Source organism: Papaver somniferum, chromosome 7 (genome assembly GCF_003573695.1).
Source record: "Papaver somniferum cultivar HN1 chromosome 7, ASM357369v1, whole genome shotgun sequence".
Classification (NCBI taxonomy): Eukaryota; Viridiplantae; Streptophyta; class Magnoliopsida; order Ranunculales; family Papaveraceae; genus Papaver; species Papaver somniferum.
This window is the reverse complement of record NC_039364.1, coordinates 204,753,914-204,765,270: the sequence shown is the minus strand read 5'-3', so window position 1 is coordinate 204,765,270 and position 11,357 is coordinate 204,753,914. Positions and strand designations below refer to the sequence as shown.

The window sequence follows — 11,357 nt, the reverse complement described above, 5'->3', positions numbered from 1 at the left end:
TTATGTAACTACACAAGACACAATTGAAACAAAGATGATTCGATTGAATCGGCTCATGAACTTTATAGCCACGGTTTGCATAAATCATTACTTGGTAATTTAAGTTTCATGTTCAGATCACATCTTTAGATCATAACCACTTAAGCTCACAAACAAGTTCGCGGACTTAAGACAACCGGTGGAGTTTTCCAAACTCAGCAGAAAATCTCGGCAAAGAGACTTTCGCCAGTTCGCGGACTTACACGCAAACGAGTTTTTGGAAAATCCCAGCAGAAAATCTCGGTACAAGAACTTCCGTCAGTTCGCGGACTGAGTTCGCGGACTGGGTTCGTGGCCTTGGCAAAGTCAATTCCTCCGGTTTCTCTCAATCAACAAAGTTCGAAAACTTCGTATTACGGAATACATGGTTATGTAATCTAAACTCTCATTCCAATCATTGAGACAAACTCAGAGGACGTTATATAGCCGTTATTCATAGACTGTTTCGCGTCAGAGCAATTCTCAAAGTAATTGAAACTTTTCATGACTTTCGTCACTAGGTGAAGATAAACTTGATCAAAGCGAAACGCTTTACCAACACATGATTTCGAGATATGGATAGGCGAGATATACTCGGCTCGAAACATCAAATGTGTATGATCTAGTCTATATAGCATACGACTTTTGTCTCATAAGAAGTAGGAGATAGAAGAGATAGACTTTTGAGTGATAGATAAGTTCAAGTCTCCACATACCTTTTTGTTGATGAAGTTCCACGGTTACTTGAGTAGATCTTCGTCGTTGTATGATGAATAGCCATGAAGTCCTTGAGCTCAACTACACTTTTCTATCCTAGTCCGAGACTTAGCTATGTAGGCTAGAAATCAAGACTCATAGTTTTGATCACTAACATTGACAAACATGCTTGAGATAGCAACGCATGCGAGGTCGACCGAGCTATGCTCTAACAATCTCCCCCTTTGTCAATTTCAATGACAAAACTATTAATACATATGGAATACAAAAAAGATAAACTTTAGTGGCTCCTATTCCATAATCTAATCTTCAACGTTCCCTGAAATCTTCGTCCTTCCAAGTACTCCAATGATCCCAAAGGTTGTAAGTTTAGCATCACCGTTGTTGAAGATCCGTAGCTATAACAATGAGAGAAATTGAGATTCTCGATCCTTATTATACAATGTCGTAGTATTATTATGTAACATCAAAGTCCAATTGGATCACGACTTTAACAATAATACTATGGTGATATGTATCACTCCCCCTTAGTCAATACTCCATCTCGATCATGGAAACCACTCCCCCTTACACAGTGATGCAAAAACCATATGTATTTGTAGTGTGAACTACAATATTTCTCCCCCTTTTTGTCAATAAAATTGGCAAAGGTACAAGAACGGGATCATAATGAAATTTTTACAAGAGACATTTCATAGACTAAAAGAAAAACACATACCAACTTAATTTAGATGCAATCATAAAGCCGAAGCTAAATGCATTCATCAAGGAGTTTTAAGATACAAGATAACCCCTATAAAATTCCACATCCACACACCCCGCAAGATATTACCATTAAGCACAAGTTCAAAAGAACTCTCCCCCATTTGATGTCATTCCCGAAAGAACAACAAAAGCGACCTTAATTTCGAAAGAAAAGAAGGATTTTTAAATTGGACACCAAAAACCATAGAAATGATTTTCTATATCCAAAACTCAATCAAATTAATCACAAGAAAGCCCATGATTAATTTAATTGGAATACGCAACTAAATCAAACCACAAAAGTGATTAATTTAACTGAAGGTGCTCAACATCAGTAAACTTACGGAGCTACGACTAAGGTAATCATACGGAGACGACTTCCTTAATCGTTCAAATACTCAACATAAGGAAAAACCTTACGGAATATACGACTACATTAACCAATAGAACATGATTTGTATAGCCGTTCATATACTCAACACAAGAACTTGTGGAATATATGAAATCTCAACTAGACTAATTACAAGAGAACTTATAATTAATCTAATTGGAATACAAACAACCAAAGTAATCAATTTAATTGTCAAAAGATTTGCTCGACAAAAGAAGAATTTCGGAGCAAATAACTAAATAACCAACCAAGATGATTAATTTAGTTCATAATGCTCAACATATAGCATCTTATGGAACAACCAACAAAGCCAATAAGAATAGTCGACTTAGTTGTATCGTGCTCAACATAAGACACACAATGGAGCCTTCACGGTAAAACATACAAAATGGATCAATGAAGATCAATACCGTGGATAACATACATGGATCTATTATATTTTCCATCATAACGACATAATAGACTTTATCCTTGTCAAACAAAAGATTTTATCCTATTTTCCATCAAATACATGACTGCATAGGCATAACGTTTGTAATTGTCAAAATTCCATTCGTCCTTTCATCAATACGAATATCAATTTATGAACGACTTTACTTTTGACAGCATATGGGACCTTCAAGTTCATGGACGCAAACAATACATATTCCATAATCAAATTGCAATATCACAAAATCATAAAGATTAACACTGCAATAACATCATCCTCCAAATATTTTTAGAATTTAAAAACCAATAAACCTAAAAAATAACATAAGAAGATGAAAACAAAAATAGCTATGTGTTGTCACAATCATCGCTATTCAAAGCACTAGTTATTCTTCCAACTAAACCAAAAAGAAGATATACTAGGCAACAATTCCTTTGAGAAATTCTTTATCATTCCCAAACTCCTTGTTATCGACAACCATCGGGACATAAGGTTCACGGAGATAAGTGTCAATACCCACGAATTGTCTTGGCTGAAGAGGTCGAATTAGGGTCCTCTGAATTTCCAAAGATTTAGACACGAGTGTCTTTATTTCATAAATCTCCCTTCTTATTTCCTTTAACTCATCAAGAACTTCGTAAAACTTCTGAGAGTTAGAAGGAACATACCTGGGTTTTCTTGTATTTCTTCTTTTTCTTTTCAGGGACTTAGATACAGGATATTTTTCTTTTTCCTTGATTGGAGACTTAACAATCATGTTGACATCCTTTCCATCTGACGAAATAGTGCTCTGAGAACAGTTATAAACAACTGGATTTGTGTGATTGAATCACTTAACTCAACAAGCAGTCTTATATAGGATGTCAAGAGGAAAAAGAAATGTAGGGTTCGAAACCTATTGACAAGTTCGTATACGCCCAACTCTAAAACCCTATAAAGAGTAGAATTGTCGATAATAACCCTTTCTTTTATTTGATAGACAAAAAATTACAAAACTAAGAAAAGAAGGAAAAACTCTTCTAAAGCCTGGATCAACACTTAATCTTGTCTCTTTTCGAACAGGCACATGAGACAAGATTTTTCCAACAACACAATCAAGTTGTGTTGCGATGGACAACGATTTGTCCATCTTTTTCCTCATGGGAGGAATCCTCTGATCTTTGTCTATCAAAACGATTTGACCATATTTTCTTTTCAAATGGTCTTATTCTATCATTGGAAACCAACTTCTTAGACGAAGATAAGATCCTACATATCTCGGCGGTCTTCTGAGCAAGTTTCAGCTTCCTTGCTAATCGATCTGCTCTTCGTTGAAGTTTGCTGGCGTACATTATTTGGTACTTGTATTTGTAACACTTTGATAGTTCATGTCCCTTCATCGAACAAAACAAACACGTCAAACTTGGATAGTATTCAGGCATCTGAGATGTGCAAGAAGACAGACATACAGTTGATCCTGAAACATCATTGACAGGGTTTCGAGTTATCGGATTCAAAGAATCTTCCAGCTTGATTGGGTTTCCCTCTTCTCCGAACCCATTGAGGTTGATATATGTATTGCTACAAGTATCAAAATCGATGTTTTCACAAAGAAGCCATACACTTGATTTCCTATCTTCATCGGAATCATAGGTTTCAGAAATTTCATCAAGTGTTACAGCTAGACCTTTGTTCCCAGTGTATTTTCTACGATTTGGGAATTCGTTAGCAAAATGACAAAAACCCTTACACTTAAAGCACTGAGGCATGTCCTCGTCATCAGCCTCGTCAGCATCCCTGTTTTTAGGAAGTACGCGACAGTGAGGTTTGTCTGATGACTTAGGTTTGTCTCTTGAAAACCGTTTACTTCTCTTCAACAGAACATCCCTAAACTGTCTTGTGATCAAGGAGACTGATTTGTCAATATCTTTATCCGAAAAATCATCCTCAGAGACATGAACACTCTTACCTTTGACCAGTAATTTAGTGTTCTTTTGTGCTTTAAAGGCAACATCCTTACCGACTTTGGATGTATGCTCATGGTCAAAGATCTTAAGATTTCCAACCAAGGTGTTTCTGGAAAGATTATCGAGGTTATTCCCCTCAACGATGGCATGCTTCTTAGACTTGTATCTAGATAGCAGTGATCTGAGAATTTTCATCACAATGTCCTTTTCAGGAATAGTCTTACCCAATGCAAAAGATGCATTAACAATTTCAGACATTTGTGATTAAACTCATCAAATGTTTCTTCATCTGTCATACGAAGGTTCTCCCAATCGGAATTAAGGTTTTGAATCCTATTATCCTTTTCACTGGAGTTTCCTTCAAATACGGTTTCTAAGATATCCCAAGCATCTTTAGATCTAGTGCAGTTTGTCACATGATGCTCAAGATTTGGGGTAATGGCATGTATGATAGCATTCAAACCGTCGGAATTTTGCTTTGCAGCAGTTATCTCAACAACGGTATATTCACCAATAGTTTTGGGAACGTTTACATCACCGACTGCCACAACGGGACCATCATATCCATTAACCACATATACCCATGATTGAAAATCACGCGATTGAAGAAAAGCTCGCATAACAATTTTCCACCATAACTAATTGGAGCCATCGAAGACTGGTGGTACGTTAATAGAGATAGCACCTCTGTCCATAGAGTCAGATCGCTACAAACACGGACTTGTAAGGTCTTAAACGTGTTTGCCTGCTCTGATACCAATTGAAAAAGCGGGGGTCTAACAACACCACCCAATATTTCGCTTAGCAATCTGTATGGACTAACTCCGAAATACTTTTCTAGAGAATCAACTAGACAGTCAGACTCAATCTAGATAAAAGAATCTCAAGGAGTTAATATCTCTCTCCTGATTTGATTTTTACTCAAGCTAAATTCAATATCTAGTCTTTATCAAATACAAGGAATAACTTGGACGGTACCAAAGACCAATGTCCAAGGATCAATCAATATCAATCAACAACCAAAGGTTGGATTTTCAATTGATGATCACAAACGCACAACCTGTATTATTTTAATTATATAAAATATAATGCGGAAAAGAAATAACACAGACACCAGAATTTTTGTTAACGAGGAAACCGCAAATGCAGAAAAACCCCAGGACCTAGTCAAGATTGAATACACACTGTATTAAGCCGATACAAACACTAGCCTACTCCAAGCTAACTTCGGACTGGACTATAGTTGAACCCCAATCAGTCTCCCACCGATCCAAGGTACAGTTGTACTCCTACGCCTCTGATCCCAGCAGGATATTGCACACTTGATTCCCTTAGCTGATCTCACCCACAATCAAGAGTTGCTGCAACCCAAAATCGCAGACTTGATAATAAACAAATTTGTCTCACACAGAAAAGTCTATCAAAAGATAAATATGTCCCCCACAGATAAACCCTAGGTTTTGATCCGTCTTAAGATATGAAATCAAGGTGAACAGGAACCAATTGATAATCCGGTCTTATATTCCCGAAGAACATCCTAGATTAATCAATCACCTCTCTACAATCCTTCCTGACTACACAGGTGGTTTGTCGAGGAATCACAAACAGTGAGACGAAGATGTTTGTGACTTCTTTATCTTGCCTATCGGATAACTCTCACGATCTCAAGCCAATCAAAGATTGTACTCGTACGATAGAAGATGCAAGATCAAATCACACAACTACGATAAAAGTAGTATCGGTCTGGCTTCACAATCCCAATGAAGTCTTTAAGTCGTTAACCTGGTTTTAGAGAAGAAAACCAAAGGTAAAAGGAGAATCGACTCTAGCGAGTGCACTAGTATCACACAGACGTGTGGGGATTAGTTTTGCACAATGCTAGATGTCTCCTTTATATAGCCTTCAAATCAGGGTTTTGCCTTAGTTACAAAGAAATCCATATTCACTGTTAGATGAAAACCTGATTTAGATTCAAGCTAATATTTCTCAACCGTTAGATCGAAAACTTAGCTTGTCACACACACTTGGGTAGACGTTTACTGGGTTCGTGAAAACCATGCCCAAACGTGTACGTGTATGTTGGTTCAACATAGTAACCCAAAAGGTTAACCATATGAGCATTTCATATTAACCTTGTTATTCTTCACCATAACTAGTTCAATTGACTCAAATGAACTAGTTAGAGAGTTGTTCAATTGCTATGAGATATTATGTAACTACACAAGACACAATTGAAACAAAGATGATTCGATTCAATTGAATCGGCTCATGAACTTTATAGCCACAGTTTGCATAAAGCATTCCTTAGTAATTTAAGTTTCATGTTCAGATCACATCTTTAGATCATAACCACTTAAGCTCACAAACAAGTTCGCGGACTTAAGACAACCGGTGGAGTTTTCCAAACTCAGCAGAAAATCTCGGCAAAGAGACTTTCGCCAGTTCGCGGACTTACACGCAAACGAGTTTTTGGAAAATCCCAGCAGAAACTCTCGGTACAAGAACTTCCGTCAGTTCGCGGACTGAGTTCGCAGACTGGGTTCGCGGACTTGGCAAAGCCAATTCCTCCGGTTTCTCTCAATCAACAAAGTTCGAAAACTTCGGATTAAGGAATACATGGTTATGTAATCTAAACTCTCATTCCAATCATTGAGACATTCTCAGAGGACGTTATATAGCCGTTATTCACAGACCGTTTCGCGTCAGAGCAATTCTCAAAGTAATTGAAACTTTTCATGACTTTCGTCACTAGGTGAAGATAAACTTGATCAAAGCGAAACTCTTTACCAACACATGATTTCGAGATATGGATAGGCGAGATATACTCGGGTCGAAATATCAAATGTGTATGATCCAGTCTGTATAGCATACGATTTTTGTCTCATAAGAAGTAGGAGATAGAAGAGATAAACTTTTGAGTGATAGATAAGTTCCAGTCTCCACATACCTTTTTGTTGATGAAGTTCCACGGTTCCTTGAGTAGATCTTCGTCGTTGTATGATGAATCGCCATGAAGTCCTTGAGATCAACTACACTTTTCTATCCTAGTCCGAGACTTAGCTATGTAGGCTAGAAATCAAGACTCATAGTTTTGATCACTAACATTGACAAACATGCTTGAGATAGCAACGCGTGCGAGGTCGACCGAGCTATGCTCTAACATTGTGAATACTGATTGCTGATGAATCAGTTTTTGTATAATTAGAAGTTAGAAGTTAGTGTAATCAATTAGTAGTTACAATTTAGTGTTGATAAACTCAGTTTACATATCTAAAATTCGACATTGAATATATCTTTCACGAGGGGGAGCAGCCCCCAAGTGATGTGCGACGTAATTTGAATTTGTAGCTTAGGTTAGGTTTAGGCTTTTTCTTATGGTTTGCAGTTAATTTTTTTTTAACATGGAGCATGTATGTTTATGTAGTATTTCATGTTGCAGGTTCACATTTGCACCGATTGTATACTAATGCGATGCAAAGTAACATATATGATGTTGTTTATGCTGTTTTTTTGTAGCAAAATCCTTGTTATTGACACTGAAAATTTGTACAATATCCAGATTATTTGTATCAACATTGGTTGTTGATGCTGGTTTGTTGGATCAACTTTCATTGTTGATGCAAATAACCTGGATAAATTTCTGATTATGGTTGTTGATAGCTTTTTATTGGATCAATATTGGTTGTTGATGCAGATTTGTTGGATCAACATTGGTTGTTAATTCAGATTTATTGGATCAACTTTCATTGTTGATGCAATAACCTGGATAATTTTCTGATTATGGTTGTTGATAGATGTTTTTTTATTGGATCAACATTGGTTGTTGACAGATTATGGTGTCAACATTGGTTTGTTGATCTCAAATTTTGTTTTTGTTTTTATGTTTTATTAGTTTTTGTTGATCTGTTATGATTGTTGCAGGCCAAAGATGCCTGTTGCAGAGTTCACTTTATCCAATTTGACTGTATCGCATGCTGTTTCAGAATCAACTACTGTCAGAGAGATGATTAGTGTGGTGAAACAATACTGGCCTTATGTCCCTGAAGACTTCGTACTTTTTGGTTACACTGTAGATGGAATTTCACACGTGATTAATCACGATTTGGAGTTGAGGTTTTTCATTCAATACTGCATCTCGAAAGGGATTGATGTGTTGAAGTTTAACATCCAGTTTAAGATTTGTGTTAATTCTGTTCCTCCTCCTTATTCTTCTGTTGCTCCTTCTTCGTCGTCATCAAGTTGTGTTTCAAACAACGATGTGGCTATTGTAGAAGATTTGACGGATGATCATCTTTGGTCAAAATGGTCCCCAAGAAGTCAGATGCTTAGGCCAATGTCTTAACTGGAGTAGGGCAGGTTTTTGAAAGTAAAAACGATTGTCGTGATACTGTTAAGAAGTATGAATTTCATAGTGGTTACAAACTTGACGTACGTAAGAGTGACAAGAAACGTTACATTGTGGAGTGTATGAACAAGAAAAGTCAAAATTGTAGCTGGAGGTTTCATGCATCTGTCGTTGCCAAAACTAAAGGTGTGTTTCAGTGCAGGAAGTTTCGCGGAGAGCATTCATGTGATTTAGCTTCTTCTGATCCAACAAAAGTCAGGATGACGAAGTCTTTTCTGAAGGATATCTTAATGGATTAATTTCGAGCATCAAAGAAGAAGAAGACTGCATCTGATGTCCAACATCTTCTCCATATGGAATATGGTATTGATCTCACGTATAGTCAGGCATACCATGGTTTACAGTTCACTAAAGAGTCTCTTTAGGGTGATGACATCAAGTCATATTCAGACTTTGTTTGGTATAAAGACTCAATGGAACGTTATAATCCTGGAAGCGTCGTCAACCTTGAGTATGATGGTGTAACGAAGCAGTTCCAGAGGTTTTTTGTTGCTTTAGAAGCTTCCATTACTGGTTTCAATAATTACTGTCGTCTGATGTTATTTATTGATTGCACTTTTCTCACCGAGAAGTTTAAGGGAGGTCTTATGGTTGCTTGCGGGAAAACTGGTAACCAAGGTATGTTTTTTAATTATTAATTTGTTTCAACTTTCGTTGTTTGAATCACACAATATAGTCTGATATGTCCCTGGATTTCAATTCTATGGATCACATAACTTTTGTTCATCCCATAATTATTGTTGTTGATCCCATAACTTTTACTGTTGATCCATTATTTCAATTGTTGATCCCATAACTGTTGTTGTTGATCCCATAATTGCAGTTGTTGATCCCTTTCTTTTGTATCAACTTTTGTTGTTGTTCCATAATTTCAGTTGTTGACCACATAACTTCTGTTCTTAATCCAATAATTCTTGTTGTTGGTCCCATAATTTTTGTTGTTCACCCAATAACTTGTTCATGGATTTCAGTTTTTGAATCTTTTTTTTTTTTGTATTTTCTAGAGATCTATCCAGTTGCTTTTGGTATTGTACCTTGCGAAAATTGCGAGAGTTGGGAATGGTTCTTAACCAACTTGAAGGGTATTATCAGGGAAGACCGTCCACTGACCATCATATTAGACCGTGTAGCTGGCCTTCTGAAACATGTCCCTGTGATCTTCCCAAAGGCTTACCATTCTTACTGTTTGTACTACATGAAAGAGAATATTCCGGTTCCAAAGGGAAAGAGCAGGGAAACTGCTGTGAAGTTGTTTGAAGAGTGCTACACTGCCTTAACAAATGAGAAGTTTTATGCTGTTGCCAAGAGTATGAGGAATCTGAAGTTGGATTCAGTCATTGATTGGATGGTAAAGATTCCATTCCAGAACTGGGCAGCTCATGCTTTTCAAGGAGAAAGGTTTGGTGAGAACACATCGAACATTGCAGAGAGTTTTAACAGTGTGATTAAGCATGATAAGCGGCTTCCAGCACTTGAACTTGTGGATTGTATTCATGCTAAGGTAATGGAGCATAACTACAAGAGGTTGGTGGAGTCTAGTAAGTGGACTTCAAAGCTTACTCCGTGGATGCAAGCTAGGCTCAACAAGAGGGTGAACGACTGCCGTTTTTACAAGTTCCGAAGATCAAGTGATAAAGTCTTTGAAATAATTTCTCCTACTGGAAAGCACACGTTCGACTTGGATGCTAAGGCTTGCGCTTGCAATTGGTGGCAGAAGCATAGTTTCCCTTGCACCCATTCGATGAAAGCTATGTTGCATATTGGGACAGATGAACCTTATAAGTACATTATTCCGTATTATACCATCGAGTTCTGCAGAGGTCTGTATGCTCGTCCTATCTATCATATTCCCGACAGTGAGAGGCCGCCTAAAATTAATGAGGACGGTTATGTCTTGCCTCCCAATGATGGTCGAGCGTCAGCTGGAAGGCCAACTACTTCAAGGTACAGGGGTTCTCGAGAGAAAGTTTGCAAGAAAAGGAAGTGTAGCCAGTGTGGGAGACTTGCCTTCCACAACCGTCGTAGATGTCGTAGAGCTCCTTTGGCTCCTCGTGCACTAGTGTTCCGCAAGGAGTCTAATTCCAGGATGATCAACTTTTTGAGGAGGATGTTGTTCTGAAGTTTTAGTGAATGATTTACTATTTTTCTGAACTTCCTTTTTACCTTTTTATGCTAGTTCTTGAATGATCAACATGGATGCTAGTTATTTTTATGCTTTTCCTATATTTTATTATTGGATTTGTTGTGTTTTTAATGACATACATCCTGTTTTATTTGTTTATGAATGTTATTCTTGTCAGTTTATGTTAGTTTGCAGGTTCCAGGTTTACTGTTTTTTTTACAGGATAAATTACTATGTAAACAGTATCAACATATCAATGTTGATCCAAGTCATGTGATCAACTTCAATTGTTGATCCCCTATTACTGGATCGACTTCCATTTGTTGATGCTTACTGAAAAGAAAAAAATTGCATGGTTACAAGTTAACTCCATTAGCTTTGCATACCTGCAATCTTTACTATGTAAACAGTATCAACATATTAAACTGTTGATCCAAGTCATGGCATCAACTTCCAATGTTGATCCCCATTACTGGATCAACTTTCATTGTTGATTCTTACTAAAAAGAAAAAATTTGCATGGTTTTATCTGTATATACAAGTTAACTCCATCAGCTGTGCATACCTGCAATCTTTGCTACCAA

The 11,357-nt window shown here is 37.2% G+C and overlaps 1 protein-coding gene across 1 annotated transcript; it reads left to right on the top strand.

Moving 5' to 3' along the window:
* The first annotated feature begins 9,064 nt into the window (after window positions 1-9,064).
* Window positions 9,065-10,770, top strand: LOC113295837. Its single transcript, XM_026544168.1, has 2 exons — window positions 9,065-9,269; window positions 9,656-10,770. The coding sequence occupies exons 1-2, from the start codon at window positions 9,065-9,067 to the stop codon at window positions 10,768-10,770; spliced, it is 1,320 nt and encodes a 439-aa protein (XP_026399953.1).
* Window positions 10,771-11,357: the final 587 nt, after the last annotated feature.

Coding starts and splice junctions, on each gene's coding strand:
- LOC113295837 (XM_026544168.1), top strand. CDS start 9,065: ATGGAACGTTATAATCCTGGAAGCGTCGTCAACCTTGAGTATGATGGT. Junction 9,270..9,655: donor CGGGAAAACTGGTAACCAAG/GTATGTTTTTTA, acceptor TGTATTTTCTAG/AGATCTATCCAGTTGCTTTT.